The 24,029-nt window shown below is 56.4% G+C and overlaps 9 protein-coding genes across 9 annotated transcripts; 4 read left to right on the top strand and 5 right to left on the bottom strand.

Annotated features, from left to right (window-relative positions):
• Positions 1-787: 787 nt before the first annotated feature.
• On the bottom strand, positions 788-4,166 carry BKA78DRAFT_319429 (uncharacterized protein). Its single transcript, XM_066888857.1, has 4 exons — positions 3,968-4,166; positions 3,544-3,886; positions 3,348-3,491; positions 788-3,292 (listed from the first exon to the last, which is right to left on the bottom strand). Exons 1-4 carry the CDS (start codon positions 4,106-4,108, stop codon positions 1,032-1,034), a joined length of 2,889 nt encoding a protein of 962 aa, XP_066742904.1. The 5' UTR covers positions 4,109-4,166; the 3' UTR covers positions 788-1,031.
• A 345-nt stretch (positions 4,167-4,511) lies between these two features.
• Positions 4,512-5,385, top strand: BKA78DRAFT_169742 (cyanate lyase C-terminal domain-containing protein). The gene is made up of 3 exons (XM_066883213.1): positions 4,512-4,716; positions 4,764-5,200; positions 5,251-5,385. The coding sequence occupies exons 1-3, from the start codon at positions 4,558-4,560 to the stop codon at positions 5,270-5,272; spliced, it is 618 nt and encodes a 205-aa protein (XP_066742903.1). The 5' UTR covers positions 4,512-4,557; the 3' UTR covers positions 5,273-5,385.
• An 823-nt stretch (positions 5,386-6,208) lies between these two features.
• On the top strand, positions 6,209-8,826 carry BKA78DRAFT_381324 (uncharacterized protein; the record flags this gene model as incomplete). Its single annotated transcript, XM_066892996.1, has 4 exons — positions 6,209-6,463; positions 6,519-7,531; positions 7,581-7,797; positions 7,846-8,826. 4 exons carry the CDS (start codon positions 6,209-6,211, stop codon positions 8,389-8,391), a joined length of 2,031 nt encoding a protein of 676 aa, XP_066742902.1. The 3' UTR covers positions 8,392-8,826.
• Positions 8,827-9,706: 880 nt separating this feature from the next.
• On the bottom strand, positions 9,707-11,163 carry BKA78DRAFT_297359 (glycosyl hydrolase; the record flags this gene model as incomplete). The annotated part of the gene is made up of 3 exons (XM_066886760.1): positions 9,707-10,215; positions 10,317-10,644; positions 10,801-11,163. The coding sequence occupies 3 exons, from the start codon at positions 11,161-11,163 to the stop codon at positions 9,707-9,709; spliced, it is 1,200 nt and encodes a 399-aa protein (XP_066742901.1).
• A 1,303-nt stretch (positions 11,164-12,466) lies between these two features.
• On the bottom strand, positions 12,467-12,959 carry BKA78DRAFT_169719 (uncharacterized protein). Its single transcript, XM_066883212.1, has one exon. The coding sequence runs from the start codon at positions 12,786-12,788 to the stop codon at positions 12,522-12,524; it is 267 nt and encodes an 88-aa protein (XP_066742900.1). The 5' UTR covers positions 12,789-12,959; the 3' UTR covers positions 12,467-12,521.
• A 1,236-nt stretch (positions 12,960-14,195) lies between these two features.
• Positions 14,196-14,816, top strand: BKA78DRAFT_319418 (uncharacterized protein). The gene has a single exon (XM_066888856.1). It carries the CDS (start codon positions 14,263-14,265, stop codon positions 14,599-14,601), a length of 339 nt encoding a protein of 112 aa, XP_066742899.1. The 5' UTR covers positions 14,196-14,262; the 3' UTR covers positions 14,602-14,816.
• A 2,658-nt stretch (positions 14,817-17,474) lies between these two features.
• BKA78DRAFT_253338 (homeoprotein) lies at positions 17,475-19,418 on the bottom strand (the record flags this gene model as incomplete). Its single annotated transcript, XM_066884810.1, has 3 exons — positions 17,475-18,835; positions 18,888-19,093; positions 19,147-19,418. The coding sequence occupies 3 exons, from the start codon at positions 19,416-19,418 to the stop codon at positions 17,475-17,477; spliced, it is 1,839 nt and encodes a 612-aa protein (XP_066742898.1).
• A 1,663-nt stretch (positions 19,419-21,081) lies between these two features.
• Positions 21,082-22,380, bottom strand: BKA78DRAFT_253868 (mitochondrial distribution and morphology protein 10; the record flags this gene model as incomplete). Its single annotated transcript, XM_066884853.1, has 3 exons — positions 21,082-21,890; positions 21,949-22,227; positions 22,284-22,380. The coding sequence occupies 3 exons, from the start codon at positions 22,378-22,380 to the stop codon at positions 21,082-21,084; spliced, it is 1,185 nt and encodes a 394-aa protein (XP_066742897.1).
• Positions 22,381-22,547: 167 nt separating this feature from the next.
• BKA78DRAFT_319411 (mRNA turnover protein-like protein 4) lies at positions 22,548-23,834 on the top strand. Its single transcript, XM_066888855.1, has 3 exons — positions 22,548-22,851; positions 22,913-23,374; positions 23,525-23,834. Exons 1-3 carry the CDS (start codon positions 22,661-22,663, stop codon positions 23,577-23,579), a joined length of 708 nt encoding a protein of 235 aa, XP_066742896.1. The 5' UTR covers positions 22,548-22,660; the 3' UTR covers positions 23,580-23,834.
• Positions 23,835-24,029: the final 195 nt, after the last annotated feature.

The following is a 24,029-nucleotide window of genomic DNA, read 5'->3' as shown; positions in this document are numbered from 1 at the left end:
TTATAAAGAGTTTTGACAAGGAAGCGAGCAGGCGGGGAAGCGGGAGGGCAAGAACCAAGAGAACAAAATACCTAGACGGTGTGTGTGTGTGTGTGTGTGTGTGTGTGTGTGTGTGTGTGGGATATAGAATACAAAGAGGTATAGTAGATTTTCAGTTTTCTTAGGTGGTAGATGTATAGAGGTAGGTAGGTAGCTGTGCCTTGGCTACTACTACTACTACTACTTACTTAGTTAGATAGTTGAACAGTCACAATTACAAGAGGGACCCAAGGGATTTTTTTGCTTTTAGCTTGTTTATCTATGTAGACTTTTTTTTTTATATCTCTTTTTTCTGCTTTCTAGTATCCCTCTCCTACTGATACTCCCCCCCCCCCCCCCTTTCTATATTAATATGAGAGCTGATAAAACAAACCCTACTCTACTTATCTCATCTCTATTGTTCTTGAGTATAGTCTCTCCTTCTAGAGGTACTAGTGTACTGTGTACAACCAACTTACTTGCTTCTGTTCCTTGTATAAATCTACAAATGACTGATATAGATTTACAGTTTGCAGTTTACCCCTACCCCTAGGCTAGGTACATGTAGCTAGTGGCTAGTCTGCAAGTCTATCCGGACCTGTCAACAGACGGACAGATAGATAGATAGACAGACAGATAGGGAGAGAGATGGACAGATGGATGGACGGGTGGAGCTAGCTAGCTAGGCTTCAAGGTTCTTGCTCCTTTCTCAGTTGCATCGTCACCATCGCCATCACGTCATTCACAAGCAAACGGGCGCATGGTGTGAGTCTTCCCGGAGGTCTGGTCATGAAAGTCATCAATTTCTATGTGCTTACTTACGCCACGCGCTATGCCGTGCATGTACTGTAGCAGCAAGGAAGGTCTCAATTTAACCAACTAACCAATCCAACGACAAACAGCCCTTGAGCAAACGCAAAATACCAGCCAGCAGCAGTCAACCAGTCAGCCAGCCAGTCAGTCGCTCAGCGACAGACAGACAGACCGCAAGCAAGCAAGCAAGCAGCCATCGTCTAAGTGTAAATAGTCTCGGTAAAAGTATTCAAGCTCAAGCCCTCCTCGGCCACGTCCTCGTCCTTGAGGAAGAGCAGCGGCATCTCGACGAGCATGCCGCGCACGCGGCTGAGAATCTCCTTGACCTGGCGCGCGCCCTCGTCGCCCGGCGCAAAGTTCTCGGCCACGACGTGGCCGCGCTTGTAGCGGCGCGGCTTGTCGTCGTCTTTCTCGTCGTCCTTGCCGTCGTCCTTGAAGTAGCGCTCGTAGTACTCGTCGTACTGCTCCCACGTGTGCACGTTGTCGGCCGGCACGGCGTGGAAGACTTCGCCAAAGGCGTCCGTGTTGGTCTTTGCCTGGCGGTTCCAGGCGGCCTGGAAGTCGTCCGACAGCGGGTCGGTTACAAACTCGTCCTCGGCAGAACCCCAGTCGTACGTGTTGTGGGCGTCGGTGATGGGGAGGTAGTTGTCGTCGGGGGAGGTGTAGTCCTGCGGCTTGAGCAGGCCGAGGTGCTTGCGCATGAGCTGGCGGCGCAGCGAGGCCGCAAACTTGGACGCCCGCCACGGCGCGCCGCCCATGGCCGAGTCGACCGGCGTCGGGTCCTCGATGATGACGGCAATCTCCGAGTCGTGGTCGCCCAGCTGGCTGCGGTCGTTGAGGTTGGCCGAGCCGCAGATGACGATGCGGTCGTCGGCGATGAGCAGCTTCGAGTGGATGTAGAGCTCCTCCGAGACAAACGCCTCAATCTCGTCCAGCGAGCCGTTCTCCCAGGGCACGTTCCGGATGTCCTCGCCACCAAGCATGTAGCACTCGGCGACCGAGTCCCAGCGGCCGCTGCCGAGGCCCTTGTGCTTGCCAATCCTGCGCGCGCCCTCCTGGTACTCGTCGTACCTCTCCTCTTCGCCGGGCTCGCCAGGGTAGCCGTCCTCCTCTTCGTCGCGTTCAACGCGGCGTTGGTAGCGACCGCCGTACTCGCGGTCGTGCTCCTCGCGGGCATCCTCGTACGAGACGCCTCCCCTGTCCTCGGCGTCGTCGAGAGCACCGCTGACGTTGATTCTGTCGTAGTTGCGGAGGTTGTAGAAGCGAATGTAGTCCATGGGGTTGATTCCCTCGGCCGCAACGCACTCGTAGATGGACTTTCCGTGGCCGCGGTTGATGGAGTTGTACTGGAATTCCATAATGGCACGGGTGCTGGCAGCCTCGTCGGTGCGGAGGTCGCCGGGGAAAGCAGGGACGGAGGGAATGAGGACAACCATTTTCCAGTTCTCGCCATTCTTGGCGGCGCGGATGATGCGCTCGACAATGGCGGCACCAACCTTGTTCTTGATGGCCTTTTGGTCGTCCTGGGTGGCGGTGATGAAGAACTGGTTCTCAATGTAGACAAAGTGCTTGCTGTTCTTGATGATTTCAATGTAAGCATTCTGGATCGAGTGTTCAATCGTCACGCCGTGGCTCCACTTGGCGCAGCTACGGGCAAGCTGGATTCCAACCGATCCATCGCCACGCTCCTCCCTGGGCTCGCCGCACTCCTCGTCTTGACGAGGCCTGCTATGGTAGCCGAAGCGCTCGGCACCGTGCTCAAAGCCCTCCTGTGCACGGTGGGACAGGTTGGTGAGCGTCTTCTGGAAGCCACCAGGCTGTCTCTCTTCGTACGCCAGGTCGTCCTCGGGAGCAGGGGTAGGAGCCGAAGAGCCCTTGGTAAGGCGGCTGTACCTCTCGTCACTCCGGATCTTGTACTTTTCGTGGTAGATGAAGTTCCAGCGCTGGACAAAGTGCTCCTTGAGATCTTCAATGATGGGACCCCTGAGAGAGAGCGCGACATCGGACCAGCCCATGCGGGAGCTCTCCTCACGGTCGAGCTTGTTGTTTTGCCAGTTTTTAACGTCCTGGAAGTCCATGATGCGGGCATTGTTGTAGTCCTGGCCGGGGAAGACAATCTCGTCCAGGTCACCGGGGTGAACGTCGGCAATGGAGTGCTGGTTGGTATCCCAGCGGCCGTAGCAGAGGTCCAAACCTCCCATAAAGGCAATGGAGCCATCGATCAAGCACAGCTTCTCGTGGTGGGCCCAGTAAAGAACGGTATCCTGGCCAGAGCCATAGATGGCCTTGAGGGCGTCGACAGGCAGGCTTGCCGCCGACTTGGCACTGAGAGAAAAGTTCTTGAACTCGTCAATGAGGTCCTGGCCCACGGTGTTGGCATCGGGGATGTGGTCGGGGTGACGGAAGACGGCGATGTTGGGGTGGAGAGCCTCGAGGTGGTGCTTGGTGTGCTCCGAGGAGACTATTAGGGGGGAGATGTAAGCGGGGTGTCTTTTCGAATTGTTGTAAAAACTCACGAGTCAAGGCCTGGGAAACCTCCTTGTAGACGATGATGTTGACCTTGACACCACGCTCGGCAGCGGCCTGCAGCATGCGGTCGATGCGGTAGTTTTGGTTCTTGGCAGGAGGACGACGCAGGTACAGCTCGGGGGACAGCCACCCTGGAGCAAGACGTCAGCTTGGTTGCACAGTTTCAAGGCGGAGATGTCTCACAGTCCAGAATCCAGATTGATTCCTGGGCGCGTTCCAAGGCAACGGAGACAGCCCACATGTAGCCGCAAGCATCGACGAACCACTTTGCATCGTTGCCAGACTGACGCTGGGGAGCAAAGCTCATGAAGCGGTGCTTGGAGTACCTTTGGGCACCCTCATGGGCAGTTTCGGCAGCATCAGCAGCGAACTCCTGTTGGGTGGGAGCTTCTTCGTGGTCCTCGCCGACAATGGCTTCCTTGATCTTTTCGAAGAAGCCCGTCATCTTGGGAGGTTTGTCGGGTTGGTCAGAGGAGAATTGGGGGTTTGCGGAGGAAGGGTCGGTGTAGGGATACGAGTGAGTGGGCTGGTATTTATGGTCAATCAGGACAGGTTGAAACGAGTCGCCCACCTTGCTGGTCTGGCTCTGGCATGATTTACGACTTACCGCCTCAGGGCCGTGATGGTTCTTGTGGAGCAGCCTCCGCCCCAGGTCACGAACCAGTCCGCGTTCACGGCCGTCGTCGTACTGGTCGTCTCCATGATAGTCGCCATAGGCCAAGTGGTCCTCGTCGTCGCGAGCGTCCATGGCCAGCCTCAGCGGTGGCTTTTCGGCGGGCGGTGTTGGGGGGTGTTTGGGCGCCTGGTGGTCCCTGAGGGGGAGGAGAAACCAGAGTCGAAAACAGACAAACCCCTCCCCCACTTCGCGTCAACCGCCACCAGAGCTTCATCCCTGCTCGCCCGCTTCCATGTCGCCTTCTCGAACCTGTCGAATCAACAATTATACAGGCTTGTCGACTGTCGTTTGTTTCGACATGTCCTTCACCTCGTCTTGCCCGATCTGAGCCATACGCCGATCGACTCCGGCTATGTCGGCTCTTTGGCTGGTGTTTGTAACCTGAAGCTTCAGCACGGAGCGGCCATGACCTCATAGTTGACGCTGTGCCGTGGCCCGAATCATCAGTCAAATACGCCCAGTCGACCCCTCATTGCTCCCCCTCTTCCGTCTTCTGTACGACCCAAACGAATAAATCCATCATGGCTGCCGCTTCCTCTGCTCTTTCTGCCAGAATCTTGCCTCGCCTTGTCGCTCCCGTGGCATCCAGAATCGCCCGACCTGCTCTCAGCTCCAGCTTCCGACAGTTCCACCAGTCCTCCAAAATGACGGCCCCTGGCCAATCCATTGCGACTCTCGACGTATGAGTCTGACCTTTGTTTCCGCATACTGTAGCTGATGGCGACAGGCTTCGTTGGTCCCCCGCCTTCCGGAATCTTCCCCCACTCTTTTCGAGGCAAAGAAGGCAAAGAACCTCTCCTTTGAGGCCATTGCGAAGGCTCTTGGTCGCGAAGAGGTCGCCGTCGCCGCCCTCTTCTACGGCCAGGCTAGGGCTTCCCCCGAGGACATCAAGAAGTTGGCCACCTTGCTCGAGATTCCTGTCGACACGCTCGAGACCCAGCTTTCCGGTTTCCCGGACCGCGGCCGCATTCTTGACATGCCCCCCAAGGACCCCCTCATCTACCGTCTTTACGAAATCGTCCAAAACTACGGCTACGCCTACAAGGCCGTCCTGAATGAAAAGTTTGGCGACGGCATCATGAGCGCCATTTCGTTTTCGACAAAGGTGGAGAAGGAGACGGATGACAAGGGCGAGTGGGCCAAGATTACTCTTCGTGGCAAGTGGTAAGTCGCGCGCTGCCCTTTCAGATGCTGTGCTGTGCTGACGAATCCAGGCTGCCTTACTCGAGATTTTAGATTTTGAAAGCGCTTTTGTTCTTGTGCATTTTTTCCCGTTTCTAGCGCAGATCAAATGTAAATGTTTGTATCACCACGTGTAGATCCAGGTTCCAGTTTCGTGTTTTTGCTTGCGGTTGTAGATTGACTGCATCCTTACAATGACTTGTCAGTATAGCCTCTTGGTCCACAAGGAAAGACTTACGCCAGATTTAGCAGGATATGCAAGCTTCTGCAATCTCCCGCCTTACAGGCTCCAAAAGCAAACTGGACATGCTTGCTGTGGATAGCGAACCCTTTCGCGAAGAATTTGGGCACAAAAGATGGAACAAAGGCCCTTGCTCAAGTCATTGAAAATTGCTTGTTCTACAAGTGGCAAATCCGGCGGAATTGCTATCATAACGTCCAAAAGAAAAGACATGAGCTACCCTCATCTTTCATGAGGAGCTTCTGTGAGACAAACCATTGGAAGTGGAGTGGTGGTGGATGCGCACATGTCAATCTACTGTCCAAATTTTGGATTCAGAGTTCACTCGCAGATACTAGTCGTCATGACAATGCAAAACCTTCACAACAACATGGAGAAGGTTCCGGCCGAGTTGCGACGATGCGATCGCGCAGAAACGACACCAGGGAAGGGGCCGGCCACTACCCTCACGACGACTGCGCGGACCCTGCGCGAAACGGGCACTTGCCTAACGGCCAACGGCTTCAACCTTAAACCATTCCTCTTCACCCTCTCTACCTCTCCACCTCATCACTTCATCAACCTCCCTCATCTTCTCTCCATTACCACTGGCTCTCAATTGAGCCAACATCCGTGGACCCGAGCAGCTTCTGCTCACTCCATCAGGCGCTTTTGGCCGCACCTCAGTCCAGACCCGCCTGCCAGCTTCGACCCACCTTCGAGAACTTTCACCACCTTGCTGGAGCCACCATCAACAGCATTCTGCAGCAATGCCTCCCGCAGTCAAGTGCATTAGCGAGGCCTGCGAGGAGGTGTTCAGGTCTCGCGCCGCAATGGAGCAGCATTTCAAGGCCGAGTGGGAACTAGATCAGAGCCATGACTACTGCAAGCAGTGCAATTACATGGCCAGGACTTGGGACGAGCTGACGGATCACAAGGCGAACTCGCCCAAGTTCCACTTGTGCTGCAAGTTCTGCGGCGAAGAGTTCAAGGCCCTCAAGACACGCGAGAACCACATCAAAAAGGTATTGCCGTCGCTGGCTTAAGGAAAGGTGCCAAAGATGACTGACCTCTATGCAGGCTCACCCAGTCGAGCAGGACCTCCGCTGCATTGGTTGCCAGGAGCACTTTGTTCGCGGCTATGCGCTCGTTGGACACTTGGAATTCGACATGTGCCAGAGGATCAAGGCCGCGCAGTTCAAGGCTGCGGTGGAGCACAAGGCGTTGATCAACAAAATGCTCGATGACCCCGACTATGTCCGCCAGAACGAGCAGGACATTGTCTCGACTGCGTCGGCCACTGCTGGCAGCACCTACGCTGACACGGATTTCGACGACTCCACGACTGTCGGAGGGGTCTCCACGACCGCTGCCGAAAGTAGCCACATACTCGACGATGATGACGATTGGTCGGTTGCCGATTCGCAGGAGGGCGGTGTTCGCATCCAGCCGCCGTTGGTTCCGGCTGTCCAGTCTCCGGTCCAACAGGTCCAGAACGTTCAGAACGTCCAGCGTCCAGTCGAGCACTTTCCTGCGCTTCCAAGCAGAGGAAACACCCCTACCGCAAGCACCACCAACTCCGGGGCTTCCACTCCGTTGCGCCGTGGTGAGGGCTTTTCTGCGCTCCCAGGTAGAGAGAACATCAACCCCCTGCCTCGTGCCTCCAAGGCTGCTGTTGCCACTCCGCTTCGTCGCGTTGAGGACTTTCCTGCGCTCCCTGGAGCCAAGAAAGGCCCCATGTCCCCGCCTTCTAGGGCAATGAGCCAGCTCTCGATGGCTTCTTCCACTGCGACTGTGCAATCCCCATGGAGGAGCAGCTCTGATGCGTGGGAGACATCGTCTCAGGTTTCCGAGGTTCTCTTCAAAGGCAACGCCCAGACGACTGCTCAAAGGCTTTTCAAGGATGCGGTCAACACGCCCATGAATGAAGCTTGGAGGAAGGCGCTCGCAGAGCGTGATCTTGAGTACGACGACAGACTTCGATGCAACCCTTTTCTGCTGCGATTCTGGGATCCTGAGCATCCAGAGTACGATGCGGAGCGGTTCTTCAACAACACCATTGGCAAGTACATCTGCCCGCTGAAGAAATGCGAGTATGTTGTTCCACACCCCGGAGGTTGAAAACTACTGACCTTTGTACAGGGCCCACTTCTTCGAGCCCTCGAAGATGACCGAGCATCTCCAGGGAAAGCACATCATCACTCAGGTCCGCTGCCCGACTTGCCTCAAGCTCTTCGACAGCTGCTCTTCGATGCTCGCTCACTGCGAGAATCCTGGTTCCGAATGTCACGTCGCTCGCACGAGGGAGTACTATAAGGTGGTTGACCTGTACAGTGGCGGTTTCCTCAAGGCCGTTGATGTAAGTCCCCTGCCCTTTTGATTGATCTATGCCTAATACATCCACCAGGCTCGACGCGACGACATCACCGCTGAAGATATGATGGATCGCAGAGATCCGGACAACGAGAAAAAAATCCTTCCAGGTACCGGCTTGAACGACGGCTACATCAAGTACATTGCAACCGTTCCACACGACTGGGCTGGCGCTGGCAGCGACACGGCAAAGCAGGGCATCACCATCGGACAATCCTGGGGCGAATGCAGCAACGCCATGCGCCGCAACCACGGCACCATGAACCCATCGGTCCCCATCTCCAACTCGCGCAGGCCCGCTCGCACCACGGCATCCATCTACCCCGAGCTGGTCTACAACGACGAAGAAGCCCCCGGCCCGCTGCAGGATGGCACAAGTGGCGGTGCTGGCAAGGGCAAGGGCAGGAACAAGTACAAGCCGGCCAACCACCTGATCAACCAGAACGCCAGGCGTGACCCGACTGGAATCTACGTTGCGCCCGAGCAGATCACGCAGATGACGCGTGCTGAGATGAAGTACGATTGGGAGGCCAAAGATGAGGAGAAGAAGAAGAAGAAGCAGGGAGAGGACAAGGAGTAGAGTGACGTGCAAGACTCTGGTCTGGCTTCGATGGTCGCATCTGCGGTCATGTCGAGTCTGCGCTCTACTCACTCTGTCCCTCTTCTGGACAGGCCTCCCTACTCATAGCCGGTAAAGAAGGAGAATAGATACCTCTCCCATCCTCCGGCAAACCAGAAACACCAAAAAATTTCCACAACAAATTCCCCCCGGGCTCAGGGCTCTAGTCTCCCTCTGAATTATCAGTCCAGCTCATCAGGAGGCCAGAAGAGCCTACTATTCAGAAGCAGTGGATACTACTGCTCCCCTTTTTCCCTTTTTCCTTTTTTCTCTTTTTTGCTAGGTCTCCCGTCTTCCCCCACCCCGTCACTTTGACACCTTGGTCCTGGCATATTCCCTTTTTTCACATTGCCCTACAACTGCCCCCCAAAAATTCTGGTTCTGGTTCTGGTTCTGATTCTGATTTCCCCACCACTTTGCTTGCGTCGGTCGGTCGGTCGATCCGTCGGTCTGTCCGTGCATGCGGCAGTCGGATAGTTCGACAGTGCGGCTGGCTCTAGGGAGATGAATAGCCCTTGGGCGAAGTGGTGGGCAACTGCGACGGTAACGGCAGCGGCACACATGGGTCCCGAGAGCTAGAGAGCGAGATAGTAATGCAATCCAATAGATGGAAAAGACACGGGCAAATGCTAAGGCTAGGGGGGAGAGAGAGAAGATTTAAATTTTTGACGTGACGTGATTGAATGACATGAGCTTTTGTGTGTTTGGGATGGGTTTGGTGAGATAAGGAAGGGTGTGGGAGGGGGAGGATGTGAGGTAGGTGGAGGGAATGTGATGTCTCTTGGGGGGTATAGGCAGACTCGAGAGGAAGATTCGGACAGTAGAGAAGTAGTCTTACAATTGTTTTATCGTCAAATAGCAAGCTATGTCCCGTTGCGCTCGCTGTGTACCTATCATGCATATCTTCTACTATATCACTACTAACTAGACATGTATACACAAACATATGTACAATACAGTACTCATCGCCGCCTGCAGACGCGGTGTGGTGGTCGTCTAGACCCACCCAACTGCTGGCAACTAGACAGGAAAGGAGGCTTGAAAGACAAAAGGAGAAAGAGGAGGAAAAGTCAGGAAGGGGGAAAATGCAATGGGATGCTGCTCAATGCCGGAAAACAAACGCTGCAACCGAAAATGCTACCGACCGAATGTATCTACAATGGAAAATGATGATGGCGATGGTGATGATGGTGCACAAACAAACCGCAGCAAAACAACAACGCCCCCTAAATGCATCAGCCAAGCAAGCGCGCAAACCCATCCACCCCCGCACCCCCTAAACGCCCACCACGCCATCCGTCACATCAATCTCAGCAATCCACAGCGCGCGCGTATCAACATCGGGATAATCCGCATGCAACACCATATGGCGCCCATCCCAATAAACATCCATGCCACCGGGGCTCCTCAGCACACCACCACTGCCCTCCTCAAAACCGACCCCCTGCCCCACACTCCCCGTCGCCAGCAGCGGCGCGGCAGCCCGCGTGTACGGCCCCGTGACGGCGTCGGCCGTCGCGTACGACACGGTGTAGTTGTCGCTGTTGAAGCAGCCGCTGCTGAAGAAGAGGATGTAGGTGCCGCGGGCCGTTTTGAAGAGGGACGGCGCCTCGATGAGGCCGTCGTCGGCGAGGCCGGCGTGTTGGAGGAGCACGGTGGGCGTGCCGATGGGCTGGAGGCCGCTGCTGTCGACCGCTTGCAGCATGATGGGGGTGGGGGAGAGCGGCGGGATCGTGTTGCCGCAGGTGCCTGTGTTGAGTGCGTTGCCGTTGCCCAGCGCGTTGCCTGTGTGTGGGGTTTGTTGGTCAGTCGTTGGTGTTTGCCAGGGGGTGTTTGGAATGGGAGAGCGAGCGAGCGAGCGGCCCCTGATTCACGCCGTCACTCACCGTCGACCTTGTACACGATGTACCGCTGCCCGCCTCTGCCGCCTCCCCACCACGTCTGATTACTCCAACAGTCGTTGGTGCCATTTCCGCTCGTCACTCTCACTCCGCTGCTATTCCAATTGCCCGGGCCCCACCCGCTGCCCTTGACCTGCCAGTCCTTGAAGCCGGACGAGTCGATGGCGCCGCCCTCGTCGAGGGGGCACGCCTGCGTCGTCGGCTCCGCCGCGTACGGACCTTGTGGGTTCGTCGCCGTCGCCGCCCCGATGCAGTGCAGGCTCGAGTTGTAGACGGTCGTCGCGCTAAAGTACATGACGAACGTGCCGTCCTCCTGCGTGTTTTGGTTGCGCGTGTTAGGGGCGTTTCTTTATTTTCTGGTTTCTTCTCCCGCTGCCGCCGCACGTATGCACGGCATTGTCTCAGAGCGGCAAAAAGCAACAATCCCACAAACACATTCGGGAGAAACTGCACAACATGCAAATCATACCATGAGATTGACGTCCGGCGCCCACGTATTCGGCGCCGAGGCGTTGACCCAGGCGGGCGGGTCGGGCAGCGCGTCCTGGCCCTCCATGTAGGTCCAGTCGACAAAGTCCGGCGACGAGGCGACCTGGATGTGGACGGATTCGTTCTCCGTGGCAAAGGCCCACCACGTGCCGTTCCAGTAGATGATGCTGGGGTCGGGGAAGTTGCGCTCGATGACGGGCCCGCGGACGTACGTCTCCCCGGACGACGAGTTGCGGTACACGTTTGTGCGGATGAGCAGGGGTTTGGCGGCGGCTGGCGTGGTGAGGTGAGCTGATAGTAGTGAGAGCAGCAACACCATCAACGGCTTGGTGGGTAATATCATGATGACGGCAACGACGACGACGCGTCAAACCTCAGCAGCCGGTGACGGGAGCAGAGTGAGGCTGCAATGGGAGAGAGCAGGAAAGAGGTAAAGGATCGCGCGCAAAGCAGAACCAGCAGCGCAGCGCGTAACAGGGCGCTGATATCATCGACGCCCCGTCAGAAGGATTGGTCCTAGTGACATTGACGGTAGAGCCCGCCCGTCTTATACAATCCCCATCATGTCCAGGTTTTCGACGCGCAGCGTTTCACGCCAAGGGTGGGATCCGCAGCTCTTTCTTTTTTTTCTTGCTCGCAGTGGTCCCAACCAGCCACAGGACAATACAAGAGACGGGTACGGGGCGGCAGTGGAGAGGGACGGGGCACCGAGCACCGACCTACCTTCCCGAAGCGGCATGTTGCCGGTGTATAGCTCCTCGCAATACACAGTCGAAGCAGCCAAGCTGACGGCGACAGGATGGGTCTGAAGGCCAGTGGCTGCCGGCCATTCGGCGAGACGCGAGGAGCGTGAGCTGCTCCTGTGCCCCACCCGTCGACGCATGATGCGATGGAGCAATGGCAATACTCGAGTCGGGACTTCGGATGGAGGGGTAGTGCGTCGAAAAAAAAAAGGGGGAGACACAATTGGTGGCTGGCGTCCAGATGAACTCGAGCAGACTAGTGGCTGGGGTGAGGAGCGGAAATGGTGGAGCTAGGTCCGCAGATATCGCAATGGCAACGACAGTCATCTGCCACCCGCGCGTGCAGGATACATGGTCGACACTTGACCTATTCTAGGAACCCACATGGCCACCTCTTTGCAAGACTGATGGAGAAGAACAGATGCAGACGTCATTGAGCGGGAAGTTGGACTTGTAGAGAGATGCGGTGAAGAAAGACGAGTTGAATGAAGAAGCCTAGAGCGGCCCGTACGGCACGGAACGGGCGGCCAAGCAAGGCACGAAGGACGGCGCGTGTGTAGATGATGTTTCGGGCATCAGGCGGCAGCATCTATTCTTGCAGAATCAGCTCTTCGATAATGTTGTTGAGTAGACTGTCAGCCTTGCGAGGTGGGTGGTCAAAATAGGAACCGAGGATCGTCATGGCTCCACTGGAAGTCTCTACAGCTCAGAAGAGCATGCCATGTGTCTGCACTCGCAGACGCCATCAATACGCGATGGAATGGGTTGTGGAGGCAGCGAGTGAGACGAGAGGTTGAGGTGCGGTGGTGGGGATGGAAGACGCGTCGTCGGACGTCGGACAGCTCGCGTGCGCAGACCATCGGGCAGCCCTCAGCCGCGGGTCTTGTCCCTGATCAAACACAACATGAACAACATGGTGCCTCAGGCGGAACTCGGCAACCTCTGAACATCTTTCTCTTCATCTCGTCTGCGACAAGGGTCGCCAGTTCTGCACCGACCATGCACTTGTTCCCGCCGTGTGGACTGACAGCCGCAAGTCGTGTCGGACCAAATTAGAACACAGGCTGCGTTTCCATCGACAACCAACCCACAACATTCTGTTCATCCTCCCGAGAGTCCACTCCAACATCTCGAATGACGCGAAGAGTTGGGCACTGCTGTACTTGGACAGCCACGCGCACCTCATCATCAACCACGTCGTCCACACACGGCATGCCCAGTCCATCCCCTGACGCCACCAGACGCGCTACGACGCCTCGACCCCGACCTTACCACTGACCCCTATCTCCCTGCCGCAGATCAAAGAGCAGCAGTTCTGCTTTTGGTTGCGGTTCCGCAGTCCGCTTCGGTTCCTGTCTCAGCACCACCACCACACTCGACAACAGCCAGCGGCCTAGAGTACCGAGTCGCTACTCTCGTGACGTCGGCGCGCCACATGTCGTCGACTCGATCAGCAGCCAAACATCCTCGGCGGCCCTCCGCTCATTTCAGACGACAAGACGCCAAAGGTCAGCATCGTCATGTCCATCAGCGACGCCCTCCCACGCGGCTACTCCAGATGCCACCATGTTCCGGGCGTCGTGGAGGCTGGCTTCTCCTCATCTGACCAGCCAGCATGCCTGGATTGACTGGACGTCGAGTCGCCTAGCTCGTCGAGTGGCTACCTGCGATCCTTCCTTCCTTTCTGCGATCCGAGCATTCCTTCCTCCGCCGCATCTCGGTCCCTTCCGCTGTTCCTTCCGCTCTGACGTGATTCTGTTGACTACCAAGGAAGTTAGGCAGACAATCACTCAATCTACACACAAAATTCGAAGAACCGAGTGATTGAGCACGCGACTGCGCCGCTGCTACTACAGAACTCTTACGTAGGTCTACGTAAATGGACGTCATATACAACTCTCAAACGGCGCGACCAAGCAGGATGCGGTACCGTACTCGAGAAAGCTGCAGGCGGCTCCAAGCCAGCATCTAACCATATCTTCGTGGCTGGCTGACTACTACTCCCCCTCTACCACGCCACATCTACAACTCTTTCCGTCTATCTAATCACCGACTTACCCCTCTGCCGCCGCCGCCATCAACACCACCACCACCACCACCTACTCACGCCACCCCAACGGCCACCGAACCAAGCGCAGCCATAATCAAGCTTTCTTGCGCCACTGCATCTCCTCATCTCGCAACCCCTACCCCTATCCTATCCTATCCACTCCACTTGGACTACGCAGGAATATGTGCTCACAAACCCCCGCATCACGATGTCATCCATCCGCCAAGCAGCCCTACCTAAGTATGCACAAGCATCGAACGCACGCACGCACAGCACCACTCCTAGCACTCATCAAAAGTGCTCATCAAAAGTAGGAGTAAAGTATGATGATCGACACGCACCCGGTCGATCAACTTGCCGTTCGTGGAAGTGTGCATGGCGACCCGCCCGTCTTTAATAGGACGGACTTGCGTACGCGCTTAGATGGTGCTGGGCAGTATGGCGGTGTACCTGTACCTGTACAGGTGGTGGTGGCGTTGGTTTGTGGAGCGAGATGAGGTGTTGGTGGTGTTGATGAGGAGGGAGTGGCGCGACGAGAGTAGGGAGGGAGGGTTGGAGGGAGAGCGGGGTGGGATAGCGCAGGGGAGGAAGAGAGTGGATGATGTGAAGGGCGAGAGGAAAGGAAGATGCCCAGGAAGAGAACCTATCCATGACCACAATACCCACCTCTGCGTCTCTTACTCTATCACTACTTACTGCCTACACACAGTACCTAGCGCATCCACATCCCCCCACAAAGCCCCCTCGACCCCTTGGTACCCCCTGCACCCACAACCAGCACGACCCCCGCCGCATCCACACACTCTACACTCAGCCTTACAACTTGCACTTACACAGTACCAGCCAGCTGGCTCCCGTCCCCCAACGCAAATCCCCTCCTCCCTTCGTTACCTGGCTTCGATTGTCATTCCCTCGTGGCACGCGCAGCTTCCACATGTCTTCTGCGCCTCAGCCGCATCGCACCACATGTCTAGTGTGCTGTACCTAGCGCTTCACATCGCAATCAATCCGGTTACCAGGCGCGTGGTATATCGGCCGTTAGGGTGGGGTTGGAGGGTTTTCTGCTGCGTCTATTTGTCGATTTGATTTGTGTTGCTACATACGTGAGATGGTATGCTGCGACACCTGCCAACCTACCTGTGCAGGGTATATGTAATGTACGGGCGGCGTTGCGGCTGTTGTATTGTTGACAGCATGTCGAGCATAACGTCGCAGCGTGCATAGCAACACAAGCAAAAAGCGAGCGATGCACGACGACAATGCAGAGACAAGGTGTTCACTCGTCACTCACGCTGGTAGTCAATCGCAGCTAGCTTGCTAGCAGCCTTGCGCATATTAACCGACACCCCTGCCCGCTCCTTGTTGTCCCTAGTACCCAGCCAGCTACTGTAGCTGGGCCCCCTGACAAGACTGAAGACATATTATTCCCTACTTCCCAGTTACCACGCGCCGCTGCATCGACACCTTGTCTGACCGTTCGTGATTTGTGACATGCTCCTACTCCTCTATGTACATTGCTGTCATCGAAGATGCAAGATGGACGACTGTCTCCTCGGTTCAGGGTCCAACCACCATCGATAGCGTCCATTTTCTAGCGACCCATCCTTGGAGCCTTCTCCCTCTATCCCCCGACTTCTCCCTATCAACATCACCACCACCACACCACCACCCACTTCCTCAAGCCAGCCAACCAGGCCCCCCACGCCCGCCCCTATCCCTCCAGAACCATCCCTCCACCCACGCACCCACACACCCATCATATACGCAGGGCAAGTCTAGCGGGCCACGCTAACCCTAGCCCTTATCGCTCCTAGTCTAGCGTGATGGGTGGCCCTACATAAGGCTGAGGCCGGGGCCGGGTCCGTGGAGAGAGAGGGCGTGGAGCGTGGAGCGTGGCTTGCGGGCGGCCGTGGCGTCCCATCCAGCAAGCGTGCACGTACTCCAGAGTCTGAGAGAGGGTCCACAGTCCACACAGCCGATGTTGATGGTGATGTTGATGTCGACATCGTGGGCTGAGCGGGCGAGCGAGGGAGGGGAAGAGAGCGTGGTCGGGCGAACGGTCGAACGCCCGGACGTAGGATGGGATGGGATGGGGGGGGGGGCAGACGGATGATGGGCGGCTGCACTGCACTGATGGACGACGGGTCAAGACGTCATGGTGAACCAAACCAAAACCAAACCACTCACTGCACACACTCACGTCGCCGCTCTCTCCCCCTGCCCTGCTTCCTCCCCTGGCGATCACCTCGTCAACACACCCCTCCTTCACCTAATCAAGACACAGACAGCCAACAGCGGCACTCTGATTGTTTCAACACTCGATTGTGATTGTAACCACTGTATGAAAAAAAGACTCTTCCGCGCAGCGGGAGGTATATAAAACTATTCAAAACGCACAACCCAATAAAAAAGAAGTTCCAGAATACACACACCACACCATCCGTTCCAGCACCAACCAGTAAAGCACAAAAAACACCCAACAACGACACAACACTCAAAAGGGTACAAATGAGACACGGACACAATTCTCCACAACACACACAGACACTCGCCGCTCTTATACCAACGGACTCCGTTTCGATTTCAACACCGGTAGAGAGAAAGGAGGAGGAGAGGAGAGGAGAGGAGGCCGGGAGAGTGTTGTTGTTGTTGTCGACAAGGTGTGATATGCTCGACCGAAACAACCACCCCCAGCTGACAAAGGAGAGCGACCAAAGTCGGACACATGTGTAACGACTCCAACGTCGCTCAAAAACCAACAAGAGACAGCCCAAAGACGTGTGACGATTGCTTGTGAGGAGGAAGCAGAAGAAGCTAGACTCCCTTTTCGCCTCCCTACGTCGCAAGCGGCCTTGATTTCGAGCGTTGGCGTGCGAGGAGGGACGGAAGGGACGCGGAACGACGGAGAGAGGAGAAAAAAATCTTTGTGCCTCATGTATGGTTGATATTGCAGTTTGGATCGATCCCACCCTATACGAACGGTGTTTGGAGAAGAACAATTTCGGTAGATATTGCTTTCCCAAAGCCAATTGAATTGAAGAGAAGAGAAGAGATATAAAAAGGAGAAGAAAAATGTGGCAAGATGGTTGGCGCCGAGCGTGCCGCTGTAATGTTGACTCGCGAAGAGAGGCAGCCGCTCAATGTGAACAAAGTAGTATTGTGGAAGCCCACGCACACGAGAGAGAAAAGGAAAAATTTGGAGGAGAAGAGCGAAGGCGCGCGTTAAACGCAAGTCAAGGTTATCAAAAAGAAGATGGTAGAAGAGAAGTTGGGGGGTTGAAGAAGAAGAGAACAAGTAAACCAGCAGACCAGCAAAATACAAACAAGGGCTCAAAAGCAGCCGAAAACCCGGTATGCTTACAAGTTGAAACAGCAAAGAAAATAAAAACAGACCAGAAGAAGTTGGGGGTCCCAAAAGATTTCGAACAGGAGATTTGATCCATGTTCCAGCGCAGCGCAGTGCAGCAGCCAATGAAAAGTACGGATGGCGCAGGCTCAACCAGTCCGCCTTTTGCAATTCAACTTTCGTTTCTGTACCGGCCGTGTTGTTCCCGTTTCCCGTCACTCCTTCGACTCGCCATCCCGAAGCAAACGCCTAACTCAGGTTTCCTGGGTACTGTTCCTCCCTGTATCTTTAAATCGCAGAATTGGTGTTCTGTGGTATTCCTCGATCGATTATGGTATTAGTTGTTGGCGGCAACTACTCGACGACATGTGAAACAGCTCGCACACAAAATGCCACTGGAAAAGGGGTATATGAAAATTGGCGTGGTTGATGACATGTAGCGCGCCGCAAGCCATTCCAAAAACGGGTGGCTTTCCACGACGCGTTCCGCTCCGTCGGCAAAATCAGGGATGCATTTACATCGTTGGTTGTTGCTGAGGTTGACCGGGCGAGAGGCTCGATGGGTCGATGGTGCCGAACGAAACGAGGTTCGACATGTCGAGATCATCGAGGTTCTCCTCTCCGATTGGTGAGCGGAACGGTAGTGATAGCGATTGCTTCGCATACATGTCGCTGAGGGACATTGTGTCGTCAGGAATGCCATTGTCGTGCGACATTGGGTAAAGATCCGCCGAAGATGCACGGCCCAATGAGGTAAGAGGTGGCGACTGGTTGGCAATGATTGGATCGCCGTGGTGGCTCATTGCCGACATGGGGGAAACAGACTGAGCAGGCATGCTAGATTGGTCGGGGAGCGGAGAGAGGTAGGGGTTGTTGTACGGGGTGCCAAACGAGGGCGCGGTCATGTTGTCGGGGCCGGGGTTCGAGGTGTAGAAGCCCGGCGTGCCGTACTCGGAAGGCGAGTTTGCCGTCGTTGCTGACATTGGGTATTGCTTAAAATCCATGCCATATCCGGCCGAGGTGTCAATGCTGAGGTTGGGGCCGATGGGGCCGGGCATGCTGTGTTGCGGCACTGGCGCATAGATTTCCTGCGGTTGCGACATTGGAGTCTGCGAAATGGGCGTCTGCGGCATGGGAGTTGTCGGCATCGGCGTGTACGGCGCCGGGTACGAGGTCTGAGGCGGTTGAATCATAAACGGCTGCATCGGGTTCTGACGCAACATTGAAAAGTCCATGGCAACGGGCACAGACCGACTCCTTTGTCTCTTGTGACCTCTGTGAGGCGGCGGTTGGAGATGACCACCGTTCATAGGTGGCGGCTCAAACGGACCAACGGACTCGTGGTACATTCCCGAGTGGGGATGGACAAAGTGGTTCGGCTGCGATGCTGGCCTGTGGTTGATGGGAGAGACCGGAGCAGACATGGTGAGTTGGTTCGGGTCGTAGTAGTTGTGTCGGTTCTGGAAGGACTCGAGCGATACGAGCTTGGCGAGCTGTCCGCTGAGAACCTTGGGGGAGCCTCCAAGGTGGTGCACCAAAATCTGAGACGCTTGCTGGTCCTCGGTAAAGTCACCACACTGGTAGAAACCTCCAGAGCCGGACGAGTCCATAAAGAAGTTGGGGGGCTGGAGGAGTTCCACGATCAATCCTTGGTTCTGTGATGCGCCCTCGGCCGCGTTTCCGTCTCCGAGGTCCAGCGAAATGTTCTTGATCGAGGAAAAGGGGTATTCGATCTTGTAACCGGCCGAGTCGTTGTTGATGTAGTAAGTCACGCAGCACTTCTCTGGAGAATAAAAGATGACCAGATCCATCGAGTTTTGACCAACGCGCTTCCACGAACCAATGGTGAGCGAGCGGCAGACAAAGTGGTGAATGACTAGCAAAGTTAGCACTGAAGCGCCACGCCCACGTATTCAAGCACAACTCACCGACTTTGGAAGAGCTCGTGTCGGTGTTGAGCAGCATGCCATGACCATATGGCATACCGTTCCCGCGGCTGAGAAAGTTGTGATGCAGGGTCTTGCCCGATTCCATGGCCTGCATGGCCAGGTACCGGCGCATAGACTCTGGAATGTCGTTGCAATCCTCGCCGCTTTCGATGCTCTTCTTAGCGAGGTTCTTTATCTTGGCTCGCCTGGACCATGATTAGCGTCGGGTGCGGGAGGATCTGGAGATGGTTTGACGAACCTGTTCTGGAACCAAATTTGCACCGAGCGCTCCGTCATGTTGATCTCCTGCGCAATCCTCTCACGGACTTGCGCAGTCGGAGTAGGGTTCTTGTTGAATTCCATCTCGAGCGTCATGAGTTGGTTTTGCGTCGCCCTTTGGCGCTTCTGGTTCTTCTGCTGCTGCGTCAAGGTCGACTTGCGCGGCGGCCGGCGAGCCGCTGAACCATTCTGCATGGTTTGTCCAGGCGTGGTAGCGCCAGGCGACGTCGCCGCGGCAGACGTCGGGGTCATGACGGCGGGCTGAGGGTCCATGGTCGACTGCATGGCCGTCGCGATGGGCGGAGCAGTGAGGTTCGGATTCGGCCTTGGTTCGGATCAACAGAGGAGAGTGACCAGGCAGACGGTGGATTGGATCGTGAGGGTCGTGAAGAAGGGAGCGAAGTTGCGGTTGGACGAGGATGAAGAAGATGGTTGTCGAAAGTGCTCAGGAGAGCGAGCTTACGGCGCGGCAACAGCAGAAGGAGAGGCGCGACGGCGGTAGGGATGGACTCGAGGTCGTTGTAGTATCCAAGCTCTCAGGCGTTAGTCAGGCACGAGAGCAACTGATCGACTGTGAGTCTGAGGGCGGCCAGGGCTTCAGCAGAAAAAGGATGTTAGGCCGACGGGAGGTTGCTGGGGCTAAGGAGGGGACGGGCGTGGCCCAGAAGAGAGAGGCAAAGACGGCCGGAAGGAGTGTACGGCGTCGATGGGGGTGAAAAGAGAGACTGAACGAAAGATGAGATCAAAAAAGAGAGGACGAGGCAAGCGACACGCAGGCGGCGACGATATTGCGAAGTGGGTGTATAATGACGGCGAGAGAGGGTGGGTGCTGAGAGGACTTGACAGAAAGGGGGGGCAAAAAGCGGTTTTGGTTCGACGGCAGCGCCGGCCGCCTTGGTTCCGCTCGACTTAGCGACAGGGGATGATGGCCGGCAGGGTCGCCCTGCGGCGGCGCGGCGCAGCTTCGATCACGGCGCGGTCTTACGCTGAAAAGGCTCAAGTCGCACGGCACGCCATGAGGTCTTTTGGTCGGGCGCTGCGGCGCTCGAGTAGTCGTAAAGAAGTCAGCAGTCAGCACTTCCTCAGCACCACCAGCACCTCTCGTCGTCGTCGTCGTTGTGTTGAAGACTTGAAGACAACGACTCGAGCGGCTGGCTGCCGAGGGATCCTCTCCTCCGACCACAGGCATATCCCTACTCGTCACGCTGACCCTCAACCCGTCCCTCTGCTGTCCACTCTGTCTCGCCAGTCCACTACCAGCAAGTGCTCAAAGTGCCCCGACTCCTCCGAGTCCCTTCCCTTTCTCCCCGTCGCCGTCCGTCTCCAACTCACTCCCTCACGTTGCACCACCTCGTTACGCGCCACTACGCAACACAAGCGGCCCTCAGGAACGCTGCACGTCTAGTCAGGAACAGTCCTGCATGCACGACTCGGCCCTGTCCTCATTGGCCCTGTATATAAATAGCCCCCTCTGCTCGCTGCTGGCAGTTGGCCGTCGGCTTTGGCGGGAAGCTTGAGAGACGCCCAGCCTCAAGGATGAGCGTATGTAGACAATCCCGAGGACAAAAAACAGTACAAGTCGTTGGTCGACCTTTGCTCCTGTTGCATAGGTTTCCGGGAAACCTGCTCACCTCACACTCTGCTCCCGTCAGTGTCATGCCCTCGGCCTCGCAAGTCCCCCACGATGCCCCCCGCTGCGACCGAAGCCGCAACACCTTGCGGAACGCGCTTCCCGCCGTCAGGCACAAGGCACAATGAGGGCAACGAGGCCGGTCACGGGACATGGAGCCTCCTCTCAGCCTCAGCGCCTGGCCTGATGACGCAGCACGAGTCGCATTTGTCCTCTCCCTCATGTTTCCTCTGCTCCGATGCTCGAGCGCACGTCTTTGCCTTGGTGTGCGGGATCTGCGATCGGCTAGGATGAGTACTGAACCTCTACGCCAACGGCGCGAAAGATCTGCTCCCGTCGTTTCAGATCGAAGCTGGCTCCCACGGTGAACAGGAGTTCCTTGACTCTACCCTCCCACAACACCCCGATCCTCCACTTCTGGTCAACTCGTGCCTTGAGCACCCCCGTGACATCCTCGTCGTGTTTGTTGCGCGTCGTCCACTCGGCCCGTATCATCCGCCTCGCCCATTCGGCCTCGTCTGCCTCCTTGCGCCGCTGCCACAACTCGCAGCCAAGCTGTAGATCGCTCTCGTTGGAGTAAAAGTTGAAGTCAAACCGCGAGCAGAGCGCCAGCCTTGGCCCGGCTTTCACCGCATATGTCGACGACAAACTCCCCATCAGGGGGTTCAGTGTGAGCGTCATCGTGTACGGGAATCCGGTATGCTGGGGCAGCGTTGTAAACCTTAACCCAGTGCTGATTCCCCCACTCTTGTTCAAAAGTCCGTAGTAGACTTCTGCGCCTGCGCTGAATCGCCCGCTCACTCTCTCGGCGCTTTGGCTGCTGGCTTTTCCCTCGTTGGCGTCAGGCCCCCTGGGGTCATGCCCGAAGTTGTAGAGCCCGCGGGCCCCGAGGAGTCCGCTATCTGTGCTGTAGAGGTACTCGGTGCTGTACTTGCCATGGTCGTTTTGCACCACGCCGAGAATCGTCCCACCATTATTCATGTTTGAGTCGCTGACGGCTGCTATACGAACTTGTCGCGTCGGTGAAACGCGACGCAGGTACAGCGCTTCCAGCGAGTTTGTGGGCAGAAACAGTCGCCCGTACAACACAAAATCTGACCACTGTTTTAGCAAAGCCGCGCATTATCGTCGTCGTCCACCAGAGTAGCGCACCGCGGCGGTCAACCCGCTTTCCCCTGTGCCATAGCTCCCACCAAAAAGGCTCATCGGGCCTACGAAGCTCTTGGATGTGCCGGTACCCGCGAATAAGGTTGTGGAGGTCGAGCTCGCTCGTACGGGACTTTGCGTTTAGCGGGAGCGACGAGTAAAGGTAGGACAGGGAGCCGTCGACGACTCCCACGGTGCCAAGGGAGTAGGACGTGGCAAAGTTTGGAGACGACAGAGACGACAGGTTCAATCGCAGGCCCCGAGGCGTTTGAAAATCGAGCAAGCCTGCGAAAAAAAATCTTGTCAGCAGAGGCTCGACCATTGCAACGCAGCGCGCGCACCTTGAGCTGTCGCCGTGAGGTAGGAGTAGGAGTTGTCATGGTTCCAATGCGATGCTTCGTGAAAGGCATTCTGCACGTAATCCATGAACCCGAGCATGTCGCGCCGTCAACATGCTGAGCTGGAGCTCAAAGACTCGAAGAAGAGTTGTTGACGGCTGGGATCTGGCGGGGTGTGGAAGCGTTCCTGTTGCCGCTGCTGCTGTTGCGGTCGGCCGGCGGAGCTTCGCCTGAGCTTGCGCTTTTCCAGCGCGGGCGTTCGTGAAAACCTTCCTCGGCGCCGATAAGATAACCCGGAATTTTCAACACCAACCGCTGCGCACGACTTTCTTAGCAAGTCAACAGGACAACAAACTCCTTCCCCACACCGTTCAGCCACTATGCCCAAGTCGAAGCGCGCCAAGGTCGTCCACCTCTCCAACGTCGAGAAGAAGGGCAAGGAGCTTTCCGAGAGGCTGTTCAACAATGTCCGCGAGGCTGCCGAGAACTATCAGTACATTTTCGTCTTTGACGTCGAGAACATGCGCAACACGTACCTGAAGGAAGTGAGGCAAGAGTTTTCCGACAGCAGGTGAGGCCTTTGCATCCGTCCGTCCTTTTTAGAGAAGAGAGGATTCTCACACCGTCTTCAGATTATTCTTCGGCAAGACCAAGGTCATGGCAAAGGCTCTCGGTACCGACGCCGCCTCGGAGCACCTCCCCAACCTCCACAAGCTGACGGCGCACCTGTCGGGGAACGTGGGGCTCATCTTCACGTCGCGCGAGCCGGCCGAGGTCACGGAATACTTTGCGACGTACACGCAGACGGACTTTGCGCGCGCGGGCGTGACGGCGCCGCAGACCTTCACCGTGCCCGAGGGCGTCGTGTACAGCCGGGGCGGCGAGCTTCCGGTCGACGAGGATGTGCCGCTGCCGCACCCCATGGAAGTGACGGTGCGCAAATGGGGCATGCCGACGCGCCTCGACAAGGGCAAGGTCGTCCTCGACCAGCCGTACACCGTGTGCAAGGAGGGACAAACTCTGACGAGCCACCAGACGGCTCTGTTGAAGCTGTTTGGCGTGGCCCTGGCCGAATTTAAGATTCAGTTGAAGGCGTAAGTTTGGACTCTTTCCCTCTATCACGCTATCCGTCGCCGTCGTCGTTGGGTGGACGCTCGCCGGCGCGGCAATTTGCATTCCCCCTTCTTCGTGTTCCCCCGCCGCCAGTTGTCGATCAACGTGCTGATAAAACCTCCCAACTGCAGATACTACAGCGCCGCAAAACAGGACGTTGTTGAGATTGACGCAATGGAGGAGTAGCCCGTCGGGTTGCGTTCTCCACATGATTGCATTTTGCGCTGCGCATTTTCCCATTTGTTGTTGATGGCGGGGCATGGATGGGCTCTGGCGTTTTTTGGGGCTCTTTTTTCCATATTTGTCTCTCGCAGAAGGAGATTGAGAGATTTGATTCACGGGTCTAGCGGCTCTTCACATGCTAGAATTTCAGATACCTCCAAAAGTAAACGACTTTGACAGGCCCGGATGTTCGATCGCCGCAAGTCTTTCCTCTCGCAGTGCGCGCTTCCCACAGCGTCTCTCCGTGTTGTGCCCTCACGCAAAGTTCCATTCACCCCCTAACCCACCAAACGAAAGCACCAATCGGCGGCCCTCCCTTCTCAGTTGAGGCCGCGAACCTGAACTCTCTACTTCAGCGCAGCATGTACAGTTACAGAGACATTCCACCATCCACAAGCCCAATGCTTCTACTCT

The sequence above is a fragment of the Phyllosticta capitalensis genome (assembly GCF_038381095.1).
Source record: "Phyllosticta capitalensis strain CBS 128856 chromosome Unknown BKA78scaffold_7, whole genome shotgun sequence".
NCBI lineage: Eukaryota > Fungi > Ascomycota > Dothideomycetes > Botryosphaeriales > Phyllostictaceae > Phyllosticta > Phyllosticta capitalensis.
This window is presented reverse-complemented; position numbering and strand designations above follow the sequence as displayed.

Bases quoted from the DNA above. Each gene is read 5' to 3' on its own strand.
- BKA78DRAFT_319429 (XM_066888857.1), bottom strand. From the start codon at position 4,108: ATGGACGCTCGCGACGACGAGGACCACTTGGCCTATGGCGACTATCAT. The intron at 3,887-3,967 runs GTAAGTCGTAAA...CATAAATACCAG, and splicing joins ACCATCACGGCCCTGAGGCG to CCCACTCACTCGTATCCCTA. The intron at 3,492-3,543 runs GTGAGACATCTC...GTCTTGCTCCAG, and splicing joins ATCAATCTGGATTCTGGACT to GGTGGCTGTCCCCCGAGCTG.
- BKA78DRAFT_169742 (XM_066883213.1), top strand. From the start codon at position 4,558: ATGGCTGCCGCTTCCTCTGCTCTTTCTGCCAGAATCTTGCCTCGCCTT. The intron at 4,717-4,763 runs GTATGAGTCTGA...TGATGGCGACAG, and splicing joins AATCCATTGCGACTCTCGAC to GCTTCGTTGGTCCCCCGCCT. The intron at 5,201-5,250 runs GTAAGTCGCGCG...TGACGAATCCAG, and splicing joins ATTACTCTTCGTGGCAAGTG to GCTGCCTTACTCGAGATTTT.
- BKA78DRAFT_169719 (XM_066883212.1), bottom strand. From the start codon at position 12,788: ATGGACTGGGCATGCCGTGTGTGGACGACGTGGTTGATGATGAGGTGC.
- BKA78DRAFT_319418 (XM_066888856.1), top strand. From the start codon at position 14,263: ATGACCACAATACCCACCTCTGCGTCTCTTACTCTATCACTACTTACT.
- BKA78DRAFT_319411 (XM_066888855.1), top strand. From the start codon at position 22,661: ATGCCCAAGTCGAAGCGCGCCAAGGTCGTCCACCTCTCCAACGTCGAG. The intron at 22,852-22,912 runs GTGAGGCCTTTG...CACCGTCTTCAG, and splicing joins CAAGAGTTTTCCGACAGCAG to ATTATTCTTCGGCAAGACCA. The intron at 23,375-23,524 runs GTAAGTTTGGAC...TCCCAACTGCAG, and splicing joins TTTAAGATTCAGTTGAAGGC to ATACTACAGCGCCGCAAAAC.